The following is a 23,651-nucleotide window of genomic DNA, read 5'->3' on the forward strand; positions in this document are numbered from 1 at the left end:
TTCCTGAATTTCTTTGGATCTTGGCATGATGTCTAGCTTTTGAGGTGCTTTTGGTCTACTTCTCTGTGTCAGGCAGCTCCTATTTAAGTGATTTCTTGATTGAAACAGGTGTGGCAGTAATCAGGCCTGGGGGTGGCTACGGAAATTGAACTCAGGTGTGATACACCACAGTTAGGTTATTTTTTAACAAGGGGGCAATTACTTTTTCACACAGGGCCATGTAGGTTTGGATTTTTTTTCTCCCTAAATAATAAACACCATCATTTAAAAACTGCATTTTGTGTTTACTTGTGTTATATTTGACTAATGGTTAAATGTGTTTGATGATCAGAAACATTTTGTGTGACAAACATGCAAAAGAATAAGAAATCAGGAAGGGGGCAAATAGTTTTTCACACCACTGTATGTATATATGTAGATATGTGTATATGTAGATATGTATATATAAGTATATATGTTTATGTATATATATGTTTACATAACCTCTTTAACACTAGAATTACCAGAGCCTACGAAAAAACAACTTCTTCTCGTCACTTTCGCTGGCTAATAGACTGCTGCACCGCAATACAACTCTGCTTGGCACCATGAATAAAGTGCGACGGGAACTTCCACCTGCAGCTAAAGTCAGTTCAGTACACGAACAATTCTCCACGCTGGTGTTTAGATCTCCCAGTGCCATGCTGACAGTGTATGTGCCCAAAAAGATGAAGTCTGTCTGCATTCTCAGCACAATGCACCATGATGTGGAGATTGGGCAAGATAAAAAAAAAAAAAACCAAACACAGTCACAGACTACAACCACATGAAGGTATGCTAATGAAAAACATATTAGTGTGACGAAGTATTCTGGTGCTATTCTGGTGATAAAATGATTTCTTCAAAATGTCACATATATTTGTCTGTCTTTTTTCCCCAGCGTGGCGTTGACATCATGGACCAGAAGGCACGTGCTTGTTCAGTGCGAACAGGAACACGCAGGTGGCCGGTTGCTGTGTTCTACAACATCCTTGACCTAGCAGCGATGAACGCACACGTACTGTATAAGGCATGCACGGGGTCCGCTGAGAAAAGAAGAGTGTTCATGGCTCACCTTGCAGAGGAACTTCGTCGTCGCTTCTTACAGGAAAAGGCCATGGAAAAAGAAAAGATGATACAGCGTCAACAAACTTCCGTTCTAAGACCTCAGCTTCCCCCAGGGAAGAAAGTACAGTGTCAGGTGCTCATTCACTGTAATAGGAACCATAGCACAGAGAGGTGTGTACACTGCAACAAGTACACGTCGTAAATGTAGGAATGGCGGACCTTGGGTGTGTGGGAACTGTTAATATTTGAATGTGATGATTTTATATAGCACGGATCGGAAATCAGCAGTTCTTAACATTGCACCACGCAAGCTGTCGTATCAACCACCAACTGTTTGATTTTATTCAAACATTACCAGTTATTCCACGAGGGAGACCAGCAGATGAACTCAACGCGTGTTTAAAATCCATGCTTCTCCCACGCTCGGTTATATGTCGCGTGTTCTCGGGTAGGTACACCAAAAAATGTATACATTTAAGCATGTAATGGACAAACAAAAAATGAGGTATACCCGAGGGCACTGCAGTAGTACTTAATCTAACTTTACTTCTTAAATGTTAATGTTTTACTGTTTAATAATTTATACGCTTCTTATATGTTGTTCAAATTCTTTTATCAAAATACCAGTGACAGCGCAATGCACGATAACATGGAGTGAATACACCATACGCATCCGCCCACGGCCGCCCTGGTGTGCGCAGATACGAGTTGATTCTACAATAAAATAAAATAAACATAAAAAGAGTAATACAATCATCACCCATAAAGCGGATAGTAGACGTGACGTACTATATGTGTACCAGATTTCAAGTCAATAGGTGAAACGGTTTGCGAGCTACAGGTGATTTAAAATCCTGGACAGACACACAAATTGCCACGGTAGCAAATTACAGAAGAAGATTTTACTGTTTAATAATTTATATTTATATAAAATGTGCTTCTTATATATTACTTCATATTCTCATATGATAATGATGTTAATATTTATATTGATTTCTATGTTATTGAAACTGCATGTATGTGTGTACAGTGATCCCTCGCTATATCGCGCTTCGCCTTTCGCGGCTTCACTCCATCGCGGATTTTATATGTAAGCATATTTAAATATATATCGTGGATTTTTCGCTGCTTCGCGGGTTTCTGCGGACAATAGGTCTTTTAATTTCTGGTACATGCTTCCTCAGTTGGTTTGCCCAGTTGATTTCATTGGCAGATGGCTGAGAAGCTATCCAGCTTACTTTCTCTCTTCCTCTCTCTCTCTCTCTCTCTCTTGCGCTGACGTAGGGGGGTGTGAGCAGGGGGGCTGTGTGCAGCTGCTTCCTGAAGGACATGCTGCACGGAGCTTCGCATACTTAAAAGCTCAAAGGGCACGTATTGATTTTTTTTATCTGTCTCTCGCTCTCTCTCTCTCTCTCTCTCTCTCTTCCTGCTCCTGACAGAGGGGGTGTGAGCTGCCGCCTTCAACAGCTTTGTACCGGCGGTGCTTCGCATACTTAAAAGCCAAAAAGCCGTATTGATTTTTTTTTTGACTGCTTGCTTTGCACTCCTTTGAAAAGGAAGATATGTTTGCATTCTTTTAATTGTGAGACAGAACTGTCATCTCTGTCTTGTCATGGAGCACAGTTTAAACTTTTGAAAAAGAGACAAATGTTTGTTTGCAGTGTTTGAATAACGTTCCTGTCTCTCTACAACCTCCTGTGTTTCTGCGCAAATCTGTGACCCAAGCATGACATTCTAAAAATAACCATATAAACATATGGTTTCTACTTCGCGGATTTTCCTACTTCGCGGGTGGCTCTGGAACACAACCCCCGCGATGGAGGAGGGATTACTGTATATGTATGTATATATATATATATATATATATATATATATATATATATATACTAGCAAAATACCCGCGCTTCGCAGCAGAGAAGTAGTGTGTTAAAGAGGTTATGAAAAAAAAAGGAAACATTTTAAAAATAACGTAACATGATTGTCAATGTAATTGTGTTGTCATTGTTATAAGTGTTGCTGTCTTTTATATATATATATATATATATATATATATATATTATATATATAATATACACACACATAAACATTTATATACATATACATATATATACATATCTACATATACACATATCTACATATATATGCACACATACATAAACACACACATAAGACTTATTGACTGAAACGGGCTTTCACGAAAACAGTTAGGGCTTTGCTACAGGATACACCCTCCACAAGTTAACCAAGTAAAAATAAAATACATATTTCTGTTTTATTTAAACCTTTTAAGTTCATATGCATAGCCCCATTTGGCTGTTTAATTTTTTTTTTCTTTCTTCAGTAATATATATATATATATATATATATATATGTGAATGTATGTATGTATATATCTATGTCTATATATATATATATGTAGATATGTAAATTTGTATATGTATATATATGTTTATGTGGATGTGTATATACGTATGTATATGTAGATATGTGTATATGTAGATATGTATATATATATGTTTATGTATATATATGTTTATGTGTGTGTGTGTGCATATTATATATATAAAAGACAGCAACACTCATAACAATGACAACACAATTACATTGACAATCATGTTACGTTATTTTTAAAATGTTTCCTTTTTTTTTCATAACCTCTTTAACACATTACTTCTCCGCTGCGAAGCGCGGGTATTTTGCTAGTTTCAGTATATTTGATAAATTCCACGTCATTCTGAAAAAAGGGAGACCACACAGAAACAGTAGTACTGCTTTGACGCTGTTTGCAAAACAGAGCAGAAACATGCATATGCAAAGTAAGGGGCTGGCGTGAAAGTGTGTGTGGAAATGGGCGTACACAACAATTTTGAGCTTAAGTACCATTTATACATGAGGCTCCCCAGATATAAATAAACAGCATTAATCTATGGAATGGATGTCAACAATCCAACATCTGTCAGGGTAGCACACAGGGTTGGGTTGTGCATGGTGGAGGGAGAAGCTTCTCTTTTACAGAAGAATAATGCTTCATTTAAGAAGGTCAGGAAAGTTTTGCAACATGAACTTAAAAAGTGAGTTAAGTTTAATACTCTGACCAACAACTGAACTTGTAAAGGAAGCCACAGAGAAAGTTAACAATCACTTTGAAAGACTTAAAAGATAGGAAGTGGTTAATATATAAGAAGAGTATCAGAGGGTGGTAATAATAAAAACCATTACTCAAAAGAAATTAAATTTAGTGCTGGTAGGAGTATGGAAAAAGCAAGAAAGTGAAGGAGCTAGGTATTAGTAAAAGGTCTAGAGGTCAGTTGAAGTGAAGACTGAGGCTTTTGGGTAATTCTGAGGGGTAATTTTGGCTCTAACTTATCATTCCAATAATTAAAGAAACCTTAACCCTATAATGAAGTATGATTATGGAATTATCATGTTTTGGAGATCACTGTCCTTAGCAAGAATTTGTCACCTACCTTAAGTTTAAGGAAAAACACATGAAGCACAAGACCTGAAAGCTTCAAAAGAAAGAGTGTTTCACTCTGCTAAAAAATTAACCTTACAAGAAGATTCACCTATCAGCAGAACAACGGTCCCAAACAAATAACTGACACAAAATAGGCAGGGATAATTAATAAAAAATGAAATATTCTAGAGTGGCCTGATTAAATTCACAGACTAGGTAATACTGAACTAGTGTTATACTTGGAAAAGGGATGTCCATAAGCACACATTTACAATTTAATTTGTTTGCTTTAGTAAGCTAATCCCAAATCAATCACATGAACATTGACAATTACAAAAGTCAAAATTGTTGCGACTAACTTACTCACAAACAGCTCCATTTTAGCTGACCTCTTTTCTTCAGTAACAGAGTTGAAAGCCTCACAGGTGTAATTGCCTGCATTATTTAATTTGACTGATTTGATTAAGTACACCACTTCTTTATGTATGAGCTCCCCCTTCAGATACCAGGTAAAGATAGCAGTGGGCTGAGACACAGCAGAACATGTCAAATTGACTTCTGCTCCAACAGTTACATTATCTGATGATCCACTAATAGACACTTGCTCAGGTCCATCTGCAATACACACAAAATACATAAGACTGTTTAACTAAACGTGTCTCAATCTATTTGACAAAATATTTATCTTCACTTATTATTGACATTATGATGTTATGTAATGCTTGAAATTGTAAGGGGACAGCACAATGACACAATGGGTAGTGCCTTCACCACATACTGTAGATCCTCCATCCTCAAATTGAATTCTAGATCTGGATTTAGACAATGTTGATTCTGAATGTTCTTTTTTGTCAGCATGGCTATTCTGATTTTCCTTTTACGTGCCCAGAAATGTGCAGATAGACCTAACAGGTGTTTCCAGACTAATAATTACAATAATAATTTCGTTTAAATAGCACATTTCTCACTACTCAAAGAACTTAGTGGGGTACCACTTCAGCAGCCACCAATGTGTAGCATCCACCTGGATGATGCAACAGCATACATCTTTGTACCAGTACGCGCACCACACATGAGCTATTAGGTGGTGAAGTGGTGAGATAAATAGGCAATTAGAAAGTGAGGATTGTAAGGGGGCCAGAATGGACAAGGCTGTGATGGGCAATTTAGCCAGGACATCGGGATACACCCTGCTCATTTCGAAAGATGCCCAGGGATCTTTATTGAACACAGAGAGTAAGGACAGCAGTTTTACGTCTCATCCAAAGGACGGTACCATATTTACAGCACAGTGTCCCCATCACTGCACTTGGGGCATTGGGATCCACACACAGACCACAGGGTAAGTGCCTCCTGCTTGCTTCACCAATATCTCTTCCAGCAGCAACCAAGCTTTTCCTAGATAGTCTCCCATCCAAGTGTTGGCCAGGCCTGAACATTCAGTACTTATCTTCAGGTGGAAGACCTGTTCTGAAGTGCAGGTGCTGTGGCTGTGTGAGTGAGCCCTGTGATTGACTGATGCCCTTTTCAACACTGTTTCCTACCTTGTGCAAGTGCTGCCAGGACATGTGAGTTGTATGTATGATGAGATGTAGTAATTGAATCTAAGAATGCATTTTTATGACATTTTGATGTAAATTACAGTGAAAATAATTCTTAAATAATGTTTATTTTGAGAAGAGCTTTTAATGGTGAGCTCCAGGTTAAGAATTTAAAAGAAACAGCACAATTCAGTTTTAGAAGATGTGCAATAAATGTGTTTAAATTAATGTAAAATGATATTTCCATTGCAGATTATCAATATATCTAAGTACCATGCCTACAATAAACCACACCACTATAAAAAACCTTTACACATGCATGCCTTTGTTCTCCACCACTATATCTTCACAAAGAATAACCCTCCAAAGGTAAAATGGTATATAAGTATAATATCATTTATTCTGGAGTCATTTAACAGGGGCAGGAGTTGCTCTGAAAAGGCTGAAGCCATTACTCTTTGTAATGTTATGTCCAGATCTCTCAAAATACTGTCATGTAATGTCTTTTCTCTTTTTAAGACTTTCAATATGTGCCAAAGAAAACCATTTTATTGCTTGTTGTATTCTCTGGCCAGTACACCAACAGTGCATTTTAAGTAGATTGCTTGATATAGTGCTTGTTATTAATATACTTCTTCACATAACAAGGTATTGAAGTATAAATAGTGGCCACACTTGTTTCTGGAAGTGTACTGTATAAACACAGAGTAAGAGTTAGTGTAGTTTTTACTGTGTCTTCTGACCTTTTCTTCCAGGTCCTTCAGCATGTAACAATATAGTATATATTACACTGTATATTTCAAATAGAGTACCCAACATTTAAATATTTTTCAGAATAACAAGTAAGCAGTGAACATTTCTCTCTTCAGTTTCTAGTATATCACTAAACAACATAGACCCTGGGTGACCTGAAACAAGGTTAGTTCCTCTGAACACAAAAAGTTAAAGATTATTTACTTACAGTTGACAGTCAGTTTATATACTTCACTGCTCATCTTGCTGGCTGGGTTGGATGCTGTACATGTATAATTACCATTATCTGACCGCATTACAGGATTAAAGGACAATGTTTTACTGTCTGGAGACAAGGTGATGTGGCCAGATGGAGAGAGAGGCTGATCGTTCTTTACCCAGTGTATCGATTCCACCTGTCCAGATGCATCACAGGTCAGAGAGAAAGTCTTGTTTTCTATTGGGTGTTCAGGTTTGGGTGTTATCTTGACATCAGAAACAGGTTCTGTGAAGAGAAAGACCACAACAAACATCAGTCATACAATGAGTCAAGAAAGAACAGGCGTAACCTTCAGTTAATTAATTGATTTTCCAAAGTGATGATGGTATAATTAAAAAGACATTGGCTAAACATACAAATTAAACAGTTATTTAAAACCAGAGCTGTAGATCTCTGAGGCTACAATAGGGTGAACCAGTGAACACCCATGCCACTGGCAACTATCACATACATACATATGCTGCTTTAATTGTATTAATATTTTTTCTTTTGTTTGAAATTGCAAATCCTCATCTTTCTAACATCAAGGAATACAATATATTACACAAAATGTATTCCTTTTTTTTTCTTTTTTTTCTTTTACTGGATAATTAGCTGTGGTTTACTAATGGAAGCAAAAGGGAGTCACTATCATATTTGACTTTACATGTTGGTCTGACAACCTTTGTCTTAAGAACATAAACTATCTAAAAATTGTTAAATTAGCAGTAAAACTATTGGTTTGCAACAGCCCTCTATCACTGACTTGTGTCACAAACAAGTTAGAAAGAAGGCTGACTTCATTTTGTCAGACATTAGCCATCCTTTTTTATTTCATTTGTTGCCAACAAGCAGGTTCCAAACAGTAAAAAGCATCAGATTTAAAAGGTTTTTTTGACAGAACTACAGTGATCCCTCGCTATATCGCGCTTCACCTTTCGCGGCTTCACTCTATCGCGGATTTTATATGTAAGCATATTTAAATATATATCGCAGATTTTTTGCTGGTTCGCGGATTTCTGAGGACAATGGGTCTTTTAATTTCTGGTACATGCTTCCTCAGTTGGTTTGCCCAGTTGATTTCATACAAGGGATGCTATTGGCAGATGGCTGAGAAGCTACCCAACTTACTTTTCTCTGTCTCTCTTGCGCTGACTTTCTCTGATCCTGATGTAGGGGGTGTGAGCAGGGGGACTGTTCGCACACCTAAACGATACGGACGCTCGTCTAAAAATGCTGAAAGATTATCTTCACGTTGCTACCTTCTGTGTGCAGCTGCTTCGTGAAGCGACATGCTGCACGGTGCTTCACATACTTAAAAGCTCAAAGGGCACGTATTGATTTTTCACTGTTTTGTTTTTCTCTGTCTCTCTCTCTCTCTCTGCTCCTGACAGAGGGGGTGTGAGCTGCCGCCTTCAACAGCTTTGTACCGGCGGTGCATACTTAAAAGCCAAACAGCCCTATTGATTTGTTTGCTTTCCTCTCTGTTTCTGACAGCCTGTGCTCCTGATGCGCACTCCTTTGAAGAGGAAGATATGTTTGCATTCTTTTAATTGTGAGACAGAACTGTCATCTCTGTCTTGTCATGGAGCACAGTTTAAACTTTTGAAAAAGAGACAAATGTTTGTTTGCAGTGTTTGAATAACGTTCCTGTCTCTCTATAACCTCCTGTGTTTCTGCGCAAATCTGTGACCCAAGCATGACAATATAAAAATAACCATATAAACATATGGTTTCTACTTCGCGGATTTTCTTATTTCGCGGGTGGCTCTGGAACGCAACCCCCGCGATGGAGGAGGGATTACTGTATTTGCATTTTGAATTCTAGAAGTCATAGGGATCTTTCCAAATTCTTTGGTACTGCTATGTACTGTTAAAGGCAGTTATTTTAATTTGTAGAAATCTTGTGGGTATATATAGTGATTATAAAAACGAGTGTCATATGTTGCTCCTTGGCTTGTTTTTTTTTTTTTTTTTTTTTGCATCTGTTTAGCAATATCTTATGATTTTTGTACTTTTTTTACAAAAAAATTCCTTTCAGATAATAATATCTACCATATTTGTAGCCAGATCTAACAGAAATCTTCACTTTTTAAATGTTCCCTGGAGCCTTATTGTTAGAGCTTTTCAGGTAAATACTAATTAATGTAAATAATCAGCCATCCAGTGTCAAAACCACCTTCTCTAATGCATATCAACATTATTAAATCAGTGTCTATGCAAAAATAAATTTGTGAAAAAATACATTTGAACCTAATGGGAATATTCTGAGCATTATATAAATTTAGTCAAAATTTAAGTGAAAGGGCTATTTTTGTGACTAATTTTACTATTTTTTTCTAAATAAAATAGTGTTATAAAGATGAATAATATGTGAGTATGTAATAGAATTCCCCTTCTATCCTTCTTCCTGATTATTTACTCCTTCATCCCACTGAACCAAGTGATCAGCAAGGAGTGCAGGAATATAAACCCATCATCTTGCTTATCTTGGATTCAGAAGACAGCTATAACAGAAGTGAGAGTAAACAAGATCAAAAAGTAAGAACGGAGTGGACACGTTTCATTTCAATACACTAATGCCACAGAATAGCTGAGGTTTGTAATACTCTTAGTATCATGGAAGTCTACAGCTTACTAAAAGAAGTACAGCAAAGAGAAATTGTGTCAGGAATGAGTGCAGGTGTTTGCCTTTTTTTCTACTCTATCACATTTTATTGTTGCTGGTGTCAAAAGAAAAGAAAGCAAATTGGGACAGACATAACTGACAGATCACACTTCTTGTCAGACTCTGCCGACTTCACAAGACAGACATGGAAAATGTGCAGGGCCACAACTAAATAAAGAAAAATAAGGAAATGGCTTGAAGGGTATTTTTGGAATTAATAATAGGAAAAAAAAATTTAATGACACCTGGGAACTATGATATCTAATTTTTTTCTTAAAGTATGGAAACAATGACAGATTGGAAATTGGGTCAAACTGCATGCCATAAGTATTTCTGTGAGGTAAACATTATGTTCATTGACCAGTGTATACTACAAAGCGGAATTGAGAATGATCTGAAGTAATTATTTAATGCACTATTCTACTGGACAAAGATAAGAATGTAGAATTTGATATCTCTTAGATTTGCCCGCTATATTATTCAACTCTTTCGTGGGTTTCTTATGTGACAAAAAGTCTATTGCTTAGTGTATACACCTGAAGCTAATTAAAATTTGTGATTTTTATTTTTTGCATTCCTTTTAAGATTGTAAAAAAAACATCATATCTTCATTCCTTTCATATTTGTCTTCCTGCGTTTAAAAGATTAAAAGCATGTTTAAATCCTATGGTAAGGCTATTCAATTGCAAATTCAGTTGGCCCAGATTTTCAAACAAAGAAATTTAGCTGGGCCAGACATTTTCAGCAGCTGGTAAGAAGCAGGTAAACCAACATAAATAAATGCATTAAAAAACAAGTAATGACCGTAGCCAAATGCAAAACTAGTGAAAAAATAGAAAAGATGAGGAGAGAAAAATGTCAGTGGTCTCCATCTGTTAAACCATTCCTGTTTTGGGGATTGCTTCATTGTTGCCAGGGATTGTGTTTCTGCCTTGTGCCCTATGCTGGCTAGAATGGGCACATCCCCGAATTGATGGATGTAATCATTAAACATCCTTTTCAAAGATATCGTGGCAAGGTGTCCTCGGAATTTAATGGATGTTTCGGGCACAAGCATCACATCGCGTGAAGTATACGTCTCAGCTGACGATCTTGACTAGGGCTTATTTTTGGGGTAGGGCTGTAAGAGAGGACGCTATATAGCACCCAACCCGACACAGATTGGACACGGGAGGCACGTGTAAAATAAATAAAATGTTTATTTTTCTTCGTCTGTGGGCTACACCTTCCTTGTACCCACAGACACAACACAGTCCCAAGCACAGTACACAAGTAACACCCAGCACTCTTCTTCTTTCTTCCACCACCACTCCTCCTCAGCAAGCTTTGTCCTCCCCCCACCTGACTCTGGCCATTGAGTGGTGGTTGCTGGCCCCTTTATTAGCCCACCCAGAAGTACTCTAGGTGCTTGATCACCTGTTTCCGATTGCACTTCCAGGCGGGGCTGCAGAGTTGTTCATGCAGGCTCAGGGACCCATGCAGCACCCCCTGGCGTCCACCCTGGATCCCAACAGGGCTGTGGAGAACTCCATCTTTTATGGAGCCCTGTGGGAAACTGAGGTACCATCGTCAGCCAGGGAGGCTGCCACCAAGCGTCCCAGGGGAGATACTGAGTAGCCCATGGTTGCTTCCCTGGAACATACGTTGAAGGAGCATCCTGGCCGGGCATGCGACCCGGCCGCCTGCCACAGGCTTATTACAGAGCAGCCTGAAAATCATACTAGGGTTTATTTTCGGAGTAGGTCTTATTTTTGGAGAAACACAGTAAGACTAAGCCAGATATCCTCACTAAGATGGAAGTCATCAACCAACTAAAGAGGACTTGCATTTCAATTCTATTTAACATTAACAGCAACCCCACCTGTTTTTCTTTTCTATCTATCCTTCCTAAAAAATGTGTATTCCTCTATGTTACACTCATCCTCATCTTCATTATTTAGCCAGGTTTCTGTTCTGATATAACATCATAATTATGCTCTGCTACATACAACACCAGCTCACTTTTTGATTTCATACAAGGGCAAACACTTTTTAATGTGTTACTCATTTTACTTTTTGTTTATTATGCATTTTTATTTTTACATTATTATTTGTTCCTTTATGTACAGTTCTAGACCCCCCATACTCTAGTTTAAAAAATCCTTCGCTAACCTACTCATATGCCATCTCAACACATAGGTGCCCCTCCAGTTCATAAGTAACCCATTGTGGCAGAACAGGTGCCATCTGTTCCAAAAGGAGTTCCAATGCCACATAAACCTAGACTCTTCTACCATACACCAAGATTTGGACCACACATTAAAAATTCTGATCTCTTCAATCTTACCTGAACTGGCATGTGGCACAGACAGAACTTCAGAGAAGACTACATAGCCAAATTTTCTCCTCAGCCTGACGCCTAATTCTTTAAATTTGGATCTCAGAACTGACAGACTACCCTTATTTATGTCATTTGTTCCAACATGGACAATGACAACTAAATCCACCTCCGCTCTGGCCAAGGTTTATCAACCCTTCCAGGGAGGTCTCCCACCTGTGCATCCAGATGGCAACATACTGTGTGAGACTTTCTGTCTTTGGAGCAAACCTGGGCTTCAATCCCCCTAATGACTGAATCCCCAACTATCACTACCTCTCTCTTTCTGGGAACTGGTTTTGAGGTGACCTGTTGGGGCTCCTCATGCCTGCATACCACCTCAGATCTTCAAAGACACCGTCCAGCTCTGCAAGGGTTTGACACTTCTACCTGGCTAGCCACATACCAAATTAGGGGCGCACACTATCTTTCTAAAGGACCAGGTCTGCCAGACTTAAAGACTCAGATCAAATGCATGTTTTTATTATACTGTATATCCCAGTTTTTATTTTCATAAAGCTTACTGTCCATACCATACCACCAGTCCCATTATCCATCCATCCATTACCCAACCCGCTGAATCCGAACACAGGGTCACGGGGGTCTGCTGGAGCCAATCCCAGCCAACACAGGGCACAAGGCAGGAACCAATCCCGGGCAGGGTTCCAACTCACCGCAGGACAAACACAAACACACCCACACACCAAGGCCAATTTAGAATCGCCAATCCACCTAACCTGCATGTCTTTGGACTGTGGGAGGAAACCGGAGCGCCCAGAGGAAACCCACGCAGACACAGGGAGAACATGCAAACTCCACGCAGGGAGGACCCGGGAAGCGAACCCAGGTCTCCTAACTGCAAGGCAGCAGCACTACCACTGCGCCACCATGCCGCCCGTCCCATTATTTCCTTCACATATAAAAAGAATAGCACTAGCAATTACAAATATCATCTATACCAAATGTTGCCATCTCTATAATTTTAGAGTACAATTTCATTTGTTTGTTCTTTATTCAAAGGTTTGTTTTGTAACCCGCAATTTGAATTAAGACACATAACACGTCTTACCATAAGTCAGGTTTTTGACAAGTAATTAAGACCTTGTCATCCCCTGTGAGGGGACAGGGGAACGACTCAGGATTAGTGAGAGTGACATGAAATAATGCAATGGGATCTCACAACAGATAAAGTGTGCTACTCAGCACAGCATTAAAGTTTAATTATAAACACAGGGAATTTGGGTTCTATTCTTGATCATTATATTACACTTTCTTTAATCAAGCCTTTCCTTTACTATATTTTTATTACTTCAAGCCCCATGGGTCATATTGTCTCCATATTTATTTTTTTTAATTTGAGGTCATAACCATAATCACTCACCATTTAACCATCATTGCAACCTGCCCCATACCATTTCTCTTCCATATTTCAAGCTGTACTCTGTTAACAACTTCACATGGTTATAGTCCACAATTGAGCCACAAATCACAACAAATTGGCATCAGCTATTGCACTTGGTCTAAGCACAACAAATTTTCCCACTTTAAATTTACACCAGACTTATAAAATGAAACCCTGATCTAATCTGGAAAGCAGGACTACTGTACAATGGTGTGGTAGTTCTGTGGCTGAATGTTCTGGGCTCATAACACAAAGATTGCCCGTTCAAATCCTGACAGTGATAGAAGGAATGCTACTCTGTTGGGCCCTTCAGCAAGGCCCTTAACATGCACTTGCTCCAGGGGTGCTGAACAAATAGCTGACCATAAAATTATGAGTCAGTTGAGATGTGCAAAAAATAAATTTCATATAAAAGAAATTATAAATGGCCAATGTAGTAAATTATTAGAGAGGCAGGCAGTGTGGTGTAGTAGTCAAGGCTCTGCACTTCAAAAGCTGAGGTTATGGGTTCAAATTTCACACTGTATGATCTTATGTGAGTCACTTGACCTGTCTGTGTTCCAATTGGAAAACCAAAAGGAATGGAACCAATTGTATCATAAATGTTGTGAGTTGCCTTGGATCAAGGCTTCAGCTAAATAAGTAAATGTATATCAATTTAAATAGAACCAACTTGATATCTGTGTGTATGTACCTACAGTATGTATGTTTGTTCTGATACCACTGAAAAATGGCTGTGTATATTTTAATGAAAATTGCTGGATAACTCAAGAATAGTCCAATTTACAATACAGGCTATATGCTGTCCTCATACGTTGGCCCTAGTTTGTGTATGTTTGCCCTGTGATGGGCTGGCGCACTGTCCGGGGTTTGTCCAGGGTTTGTTCCTGCCTTGCACCCTGTGCTAGATGAGATAGGCTCCAGCACCTATTGTGACCCTGTAGTGGTTTAAGTGGGTTAGAAAATGACATGACATTCTTCCCATTACATCAAACGATCCATCCATCCATCCATCCTCTTCCGCTTACCCAAGATCGGGTCGCAGGGGCAGCAGCTTGAGCAGAGATTCCCAGACTTCCCTCTCCCTGGCCACTTCTTCTAGCTCTTCTGGGGGAATCCCAAAGCATTCCCAGGCCAGCCAAGAGACATAGTCCCTCCAGCGTGTCCTGGGTCTTCCCCGGGGCCTCCTCCCGGTTAGATGTGCCCGGAACACCTTACCAGGGGAGGAGTCCAGGAGGCATCCTGATCAGATGCCTGAGCCACCTCATCTGACTCCTCTCGGTGCGGAGGAGCAGCGGCTCTACTCTGAGCCCCTCCCGGATGACTGAGCTTCTCACCCTATCTTTAAGAGAAAGCCCAGACACCCTGCGGAGGAAACTAATTTCAGCCGCTTGTATTCGCGATCTCGTTCTTTCTGTCACTAACCATAGCTCATGACCATAGGTGAGGGTAGGAACATAGACCGACTGGTAAATTGAGAGCTTCGCCTTGCGGCTCTGCTCCTTTTTCACCACGACAGACCGATGCAGAGCCTGCATCACTGCGGACGCAGCACCGATCCGCCTGTCGATCTCCCGCTCCATTCTTCCCTCACTCATGAACAAGATCCCGAGATACTTGAACTCCTCCACTTGGGGCAGGATCTCGCTCCCAACCCTGACAGGGCACTCCACCCTTTTCCGGCTGAGGACCATGGTCTCGGATTTGGAGGTGCTGATTCCTATCCCAGCCGTTTCACACTTAGCTGCGAACCGATCAAGAGAGAGCTGAAGATTGCGGCCTGATGAAGCAAACAGGACAACATCATCTGCAAAAAGCAGTGACCCAATCCTGAGTCCACAAACCTTACCCCCTCAACGCCCTGGTTGCGCCTAGAAATTCTGTCCATAAAAGTTATGAACAGAATCGGTGACAAAAGGCAGCCCTGGCGGTGTCCAACTCTCACTGGAAACGGGTTCGACTTACTGCCGGCAATGCAGACCAAGCTCTGGCACCGATCGTACAGGGACCAAACAGCCCTTATCAGGGGGGACCGGTACCCCATATTCTTGGAATACCCCCCACAGGATTCCCAGAGGGACATGGTCAAACACCTTTTCCAAGTCCACAAAACACATGTAGACTGGTTGGGACACTCCCATGCACCCTCCAGGACCCTGCTAAGGGTGTAGAGCTGGTCCACTGTTCCGCGACCAGGACGAAAACCACACTGTTCCTCCTGAATCCGAGCATCGACTATCCGACGGACCCTCCTCTCCAGGACCCCCGAATAGACTTTTCCAGGGAGGCTGAGGACTGTGATCCCTCTGTAGTTGGAACACACCCTCCGGTCCCCCTTCTTAATGAGGGGGACCACCATCCCGGTCTGCCAATCCAGAGGCACTGTCCCCGATGTCCATGCGATGTTGCAGATGCGTGTCAACCAAGACAGTCCTACAACATCCAGAGCCTTGAGGAACTCCGGGCATATCTCATCCACCCCTGGGGCCCTGCCACCAAGGAGTTTTTTGACCACCTTGGTGACCTCAGTCCCAGAGATGGGGGAGCCCACCTCCGGGTCCCCAGACTCTGCTTCCTCATTGGAAGGCATGTTAGTGTGATTGAGGAGGTCTTTGAAGTACTCCCCCCACCGACCCACAACTTCCCGAGTCGAGGTCAGCAGTGCACCATTCCCACCATATACAGTGCTGACACTGCACTGCTTCCCCCTCCTGAGATGCCGGATGGTGGACCAGAATCTCGTCGAAGCCATCCAAAAGTCGTTCTCCATGGCCTCCCTAAACTCCTCCCACGCCCGAGTTTTTGCTTCAGCAACCACCAAAGCCGCATTCCGCTTGGCCTGCCGGTACCTATCAGCTGCCTCCACAGTCCCACAGGATAAAAGGGTCCTGTAGGACTCCTTCTTCAGCTTGACGGCATCCCTCACCGCCGGTTTCCACCAACGGGTTTGGGGATTGCTGCCACGACAGGCACCGACCACCTTACAGCCACAGCTCCGGTAGGCCGCCTCAACAACAGAGGCACGGAACATGGCCCATTCAGACTCAATGTCCCCCACCTCCCTCGGGACATGGTCGAAGTTCTGCTGGAGGTAGGAGTTGAAGCTACTTCTGACAGGGGACTCTGCCAGATATTCCCAGCAGACCCTCACAACACGTTTGGGCCTACCAGGCCTGACCGGCATCCTCCCCCACCATCGAAGCCAACTCACCACCAGGTGGTGATCAGTTGACAGCTCCGCCCCTCTCTTCACCCGAGTGTTCAAGACATGTGGCCGCAGGTCTGACGACACAACCACAAAGTCGATCATCGAACTGAGGCCTACGGTGTCCTGGTGCCAAGTGCACGTATGAACACCCCTCTGCTTGAACATGGTGTTCGTTATGGACAATCCGTGATGAGCACATAAGTCCAATAACAAAACACCGCTGGGGTTCAGATCGGGGGTGGCATTCTTCCCAATTATTGCCCACGTGAGCATTGAAGTCTCCCAGCAGAACGAGGGAGTCCCCAGAAGGTATGCCCTCTAGCACCCCCTCCAGGGACTCCAAAAAGGGTGGGGACTCCAAACTGCTGTTCGGCGGAGGGAGGCTACCCTCTTGTCCACTGGGGTAAACCCCAATGAACAGGCTCCAAGTCGGGGGGCAATAAGTATGCCCACACCTGCTTGGCGCCTCTTACCGGGGGCAACTCCAGAGTGGTAGAGAGTCCAGCCCCTCTCAAGGAGATTGGTTCCAGAGTCCAAGCTGTGCATCGAGGTGAGTCTGACTATATCTAGCCAGAAATCTCGACCTCGCGCACTAGCTCAGGCTCCTTCCCCTTCAGAGAGGTGACATTCCACGTCCCAAGAGCCAGCTTCTGTAGCCAAGGATCGGACCACCACGGTCTCCGCCTTCGGCCACCAGCCAACTCACATTGCACCCGACCTCCTTGGCCCCTCCCATGGGAAGCATCAAACGATCCTTCTGTTTCAAATGGCTTTCAGCTCCAGCCACACATCTCTGGTCAAACTTCTTCTCTCATGGGCTACTTCATGATGTTTGCTCAGATGAGTGTAAAAGTAACATTTACAGTGGTGTCTTTAAATAATGTGCTGATAACAGAAGGTAACGCAGCTAGTAATGCTTTTTAAACTGTTTTTCCTTATTTTCAATATTGAAAATATCCATATCCTACTTCCAATCAAGGACTCTTTGACCTACAATAATAATGTTCTTGAATGCCCCATTTCCTTTATTCTTTTGGTAGTTTTATAGATAAATGTCAGTTTTCTTCCAGAGTCAATCATAAAATATGTTAAAGGGTTGGTTGTTTTGGATTTGATAGCTAATTGCCTTCTTTCAAGATTTTTCCACTTCAACACATTTCATCTACTAATATTGCTGGTTCAGTTTTTGTACCTGGAGAATATATGAATGTGTGATTCTGAACTATTAGCAAAGAATTATAATAATTGTGAACAAATGTGTGTATATTTTTGTACAAAATGTTTTATGGCTTTATAATAGCCATTTTTTGCACCAACCCATTAAAAGTAGTATAACTGATTGGCAAAACATAAAATAAGTGCAGGATGAACTCATGAAAACCATGTTCAGTTTGGTCTTTTCTTTACATATAAAGCATGTGGATCAGAATGACCAGATTTTTGTTTATCTCCACAACAAACTAAATTATTGTGTCCACACTCAGAGTAACAGTTCACCAATTTCAAATGGACTTATTGAAGTGGACCATTTTAGCAAAGCAACAATCAACTTGATTCATGCTTGCTTATATTGTGGTTGACTAAGATAGCGGATACTTCCTTGTTATGAGATGCTCCCGCTCTGAGACACAGCCTCTCATCCTAGAGGTTACTTCATACCCTATACATATAAAAAAGTAATATTATATGCAATATCATATAAAATAATGTATGTGGCAAGTGTAAACAATGAGTCTGTACCATTTAAAGTTTAATAAATAAACAATTTGACAACAAAAGCAACAATAACTCGTCGTCAAACCGAAAACTGAACTGTCTCACATCCATCCATTTTCCAACCCGCTGAATCCGAACACAGGGTCACGGGGGTCTGCTGGAGCCAATCCCAGCCAACACAGGGCACAAGGCAGGGAAGCAATCCTGGGCAGGGTGCCAACCCATCGCAGGACACACCAAACACACACTAGGGCCAATTTAGAATCACCAATCCACCTAACCTGCATGTCTTTGGACTGTGGGAGGAAACCGGAGCGCCCGGAGGAAACCCACACAGACACAGGGAGAACATGCAAACTCCACGCAGGGTGGACCCGGGAAGCGATCCCGGGTCTCCTAACTGCGAGGCAGCAGCGCTACCACTGCGCCACTGTGCCACCCACTGTCTCACATAATCCAACTATTTTAATGTATTTCTGTTCAAGTTATCATAGCCATTTGATAAATTGATTAGCTGCAACCAGAAGAAACATGAGGGAGAAATTGTTTTAAGAGTGTAGAGCAGAATCATAATCAGACAGAAGTCAGGATTAATACACTAAAAACAAACTTGCAACTTTCATTAAGGAAAAGCTACATTTACTAAAGAATCTATGATGAAATACTGGCGATTGTCTTATGTCATTGAAATTGCTCAAGAATAAACTCTTTTCCAAAGTCTTTGCTTTATTTTAATATACTTTATAGGAGTCCCCATTGCATGACTAGTGTTGTAGAGAAAAGGCCACTATGAAGTCACACAAATGCACACTTTATGGCTTCAGCACCAATCATTGAAAGTGAAGAAGCCTGACAATGCACAGCATCTAATAGATAAAAAAGAAAAAAAAATCATGCCATTTACTATGCTCGCCTAATCCTGGGCAGGGTCATGGGTGGCTATCCCTGCAAGCACAGGGAGTAAGGCAAGAACTCCACACAGGGAGCATACAGGATATGAACCCTGGTCTCCAAATTACGAGACAGCAGTGGTAACATTGCACCACTGTGCCTCCGTACACACAATAATAAGAAATAAAAAATAGCCTGGTGAATATACCCTTTATAATGTTCAGAATATTTGAGTAACAATGCTACTATATATTCTAACAGTGCTGTCTCTTAGTAAGGAGCTTTGCAAATAATTCCCTGCTAACATATTTCTTAATAAATCCTTCTGTTAATAAATGGCATTCAACATTTATCTGACAATCAGTTGAAACTAATTTTTTGATGCTGCTTAAGGAATTTTTGGTTAATATTTAATAATATCTTACAATTTATTACAAGCATATATGCTGTATATGAAGCAATAACATAAACTCACAAGGAAAAGCATTGAGTGTAAGTGAAGGGTTAATGCACAACTAAGGGATTGAACTGAGGGTTATTGATTATTGTAAATAGTAGATAAATGCAAAATCCTAAAAAAAAAGTACTAGCCTTAGAACAGACCCGAATTGGTGGAACACTTTGTGAAATGTGGTTTCTTGATGCGTTATTTCCTAGTTGTTGGATTTTATCATTGTTGTTGCACAATCGGATTGCCAAGAAGATCTTACAGGTGGCGCAGTGGTAGTGCTGCTGCTTTGCAGTAAGGAGACTGTGGAAGATTGTGGGTTCGCTTCCCGGTTCCTCCCTGTGTGGATAGTGCTTTGAGTACTGAGAAAAGCGCTATATAAATGTAATGAATTATTATTATTATTATTCTTCCTCAGTGTCGCTGAATCAGTTTGCCAATGGAGTCTCCTTGACCTGGAGACCAGTACCATGTAGAGCTGGAGATATTTTGTTAAACACTAAGGAAGCATCCAAATATGAAAAGCTGAATTAATAGGTCACTCAAAGAAGGAGTGTAATTTTAGTATAAATCTAGGAATAAGAAGAAATCAAATATAAGAGAACTCTATGTGAGACCACTTGTCTGCCAAAGAGAGAGCTTAAGCCATCTCAGGGATTCACTGGGATGTACTGGAGACTACGGATAAGTATGAATAGTGCCAAGTGGCTCCTTGCCATGTGGCAGCTGGGTTATGGAATTTACCTTGAGTGTGGCTGGATTTTGGGTTGCTGTCTGGAGGAGTTACCCCTTTCTGTCTGTTGCTGTACTTTAAGTTCATGACCATGGTCCTTCTATGCCTGCATGCCAGCAATCAAGGGCATCACTTTCAGAATATCGCAAAGAAGGCCGGTGCCATTTGGAAGGAACTATTGATACTAAACCCAGGGACTTGATGGTTAGTAGGCACTATTGTCTTGGGATGTTCCTCAGATCTCACTCTGCGTTTGGTAGGAGGTCTTAGTAAAAAGAACGTGGAATATTGATAGGTCATTAGTGTAGTTTTGTATATGAAGTAAGTACAAAGTAAACCAATTAAAAAATAAGCCACTAGAAATCAAGTAAAACTGTAAATACACATTTTTGGTTAAGTAAAGCACGAAGTATGGCGAGACTGAAAATACTACTAACCCACTGTAATGAGGAGATTTACTAACTAGGTACTTTAAATAAACAGATCTGAATGCACTGTGAAGTCATGCAAGCGAAAACAAGGTGCAAGCAAGAGAGTGAGAGAGGTCGAGAGAACTTTTAGAAAGAATGAAAGATGAAAATGCTGCTGAAAGATGTAAAAAATGTAGCTTAAGTTTTATAGTGTGACATGTTTAAGGAAAAATGTTGCGAGTGATTAACCATGTTAAAATAATGCTCAGTGTGTCTGAAAATGTTGTATTATGCCTAAAAAAATGATGCGTGAATGGGACTTCTTTGTTTGAAATATACTAGTTTTAGTGTTCAAGCATTTGTGGAAAAATATACTGTGCACACAAAATTAGAACTATCTAATATAAATTTCAAGAGCTCTGAATTAATTTCAGTTAAAATATTAGTTTTGAATATGGTAATATTTGGTGTAATGAAAACATCTGCAGTTTTGCTTAAAAACATATTTATACATGTGCAAAACATCTTTCCTTAAGACCCTGATCAAATTTTAAGCATAAATGTTCTTTTGATAATTATAAATGTATGAAATGTGAAATGCCTGAAAGTGAGCTCAGAATGGCATCCATTGAAATAATAAAATAACAACATCCTTTAGAGAAGCCATTTGTACAGACTATAACTTACAATAGTGGAGGAATGGAAAACCAAATAGAATTTCTAACGTGTAAAGGATCTCATCTGAAAGAAATTAAGAATTATAAGGTAATAAATAGAACTAGAATAGTGAAGGCTAGAAGCAAGGCTGGAAAGGATTTTAGTCAGACAAAGCAGATGAAAGATGAGCAAGGCGTGATCTTAAATAAGAGTGATAGGACCAAAAATAGATGGAAGATATATTTTAAAATGCTGTTGAATTAAGAAAATCCAAGGGTAGTATTTCGGGATGGAGCCCCAAATCAACGGCTAGTATTAAGAATAAGAAGACAGGAAGTAAATGAGGTACTGAAAATGATGAAAAATAGAAAGGCAACAGGACTGGATGAAATACCAGCAGAAATGTGGAAAAGTTTAGGAGAAGAAGGAGTAGATGTGTTGTGGGATCTAATGCAGAAGATCTATGAACAGGAGAGAATACCACAAGGGTGGAGCAACAATGTGAATTTATGAGGAGAAAGGTGATATTCAGAATTATGTTAACTATAGAGGAATAAAGCTGGTACACAATAAAAAAAAAGTTGGGAAAGGGTTATAGAGAAAATGCTTAGGGAAGAGACTACCATAGAAGAGGAGCACTTTGGTTTTATGCCAAGGAAAGGAACAACTGATGCAGTCTTTGCTTTGAGACAGCAGATAGAGAAGCATTGAGAAAATCAAAAGATTGCATATGGCGTTTATTTATTTGAATAATGATTATGATGGGCGGCACGGTGGCGCAGTGGTAGCGCTGCTGCCTCGCAGTAAGGAGACCCGGGTTCGCTTCCCAGGTCCTCCCTGCATGGAGTTTGCATGTTCTCCCCGTGTCTGCGTGGGTTTCCTCCGGGTGCTCCGGTTTCCTCCCACAGTCGAAAGACATGCAGGTTAGGTCGATTGCCGATTCTAAATTGGCCCTAGTGTGTGCTTGGTGTGGGTGTGTGTGTGTGTCCTGCGGTGGGTTGGCGCCCTGCCCGGGATTGGTTCCCTGTCTCACACCGTGTGTTGGATGGGATTGGCTCCAGCAGACCCCCGTGACCCTGTGTTCGGATTCAGCGGGTTGGAAAATGGATGGATGATTATGATAGAGTGCCACATCAAGAGATCTTGAGGTCCATGCTAAAGAAAGGAGGATCATAGAAGTATGTGAAGATTGTCCAGGATATGTAGTGAGGACTTGGTTTAAAAGCAGTGTTTGGATAATAGGCAAGAACCCATTTAGAGTTGGTCTGCAACAGGGATCTTCTTTAAGTCCTTAACTCTTTGATTTGGTTATAGATGTGTTGAGTCATGGGATAAAAGAGCAATTCCCCTGGATTCAGGCTGTTTGCTGATGACATTGTGTTGTGTAGCAACAGAACAAAGAAAGTGGAGAGGAAGTTGAAGGAATGGAGAAGAGCTTTGGATGGCAGAGGGTTGAAGTTAAATAGGAAGAAGGCAGAAAATGTGAGGTTTAACACTAGAATTCCCGAAAGCCTATGAAAAAACTTGTAATCCTGGCCCACCTTATATCCCTTCACACCTCTAGCATCTGTGTCTTTTGTTTTGTAAATGTGTCGATCACCACAAGCAGCAAGCAGCCTGCTGTCCCATCCCCCACCTTGACGGAGCTCAGTTTGCAGGCAAAACGTTCTCCCAGCTCAAGCCAAGGCTCCTTATCTGCATGTGATGTGCCTGATGTTGAACAGAGTAAATAATACAGTATATTGTGATTTGGAATGCATGCATTTCATGTGTGTTCCATGTCTACAAAGACCTGGGTAAGTGCAGGATGAAAGGAAATGCGAGAAATGCACCACAAGTAGCAAGGCAGCTGGGAGAACTTTTTACCCGTGAGCTGAGCCAGGGGATGGAACAGCAAAACAAAAGACGCTGATGGTAGAGGTTTGAAGGGATTTAAGGTGGGCCGGGATTGCAAGTTTTTTTTGTAGGTTTCAGGAATTCTAGTATTAATGATGATCACAGAAGTTAACCTGTAGCATTGCCACATAAGGAGTGTATTGAAATAATTTTTTACCTGTGTGTGTTATATTGTGTCTTGTCTGTCTTTT

The 23,651-nt window shown here is 40.9% G+C and overlaps 1 protein-coding gene across 7 annotated transcripts in view; it reads right to left on the reverse strand.

Moving 5' to 3' along the window:
• The window catches only part of LOC114667831 (hemicentin-1-like), a 314,465-nt gene that overhangs the window by 277,424 nt on the left and 13,390 nt on the right, over nucleotides 1-23,651 (reverse strand). For 6 of the 7 annotated variants that reach the window (XR_007933768.1, XR_007933767.1, XM_051920622.1 and 3 more), the window contains exons 3-4: nucleotides 7,046-7,321; nucleotides 4,907-5,158 (exon numbers count right to left, since the gene is read on the reverse strand). Coding sequence is in view for 5 of the 7 variants with exons in the window: in XM_051920622.1 (XP_051776582.1) it covers nucleotides 4,907-5,158; nucleotides 7,046-7,321 (528 nt within the window). In the remaining 2 variants the exon portion in view is untranslated. The remainder of the gene's footprint in view (nucleotides 1-4,906; nucleotides 5,159-7,045; nucleotides 7,322-23,651) is intronic. The other variant, XM_051920623.1, reaches the window with a different exon arrangement.

The sequence above is a fragment of the Erpetoichthys calabaricus genome, chromosome 17 (assembly GCF_900747795.2).
Source record: "Erpetoichthys calabaricus chromosome 17, fErpCal1.3, whole genome shotgun sequence".
NCBI lineage: Eukaryota > Metazoa > Chordata > Cladistia > Polypteriformes > Polypteridae > Erpetoichthys > Erpetoichthys calabaricus.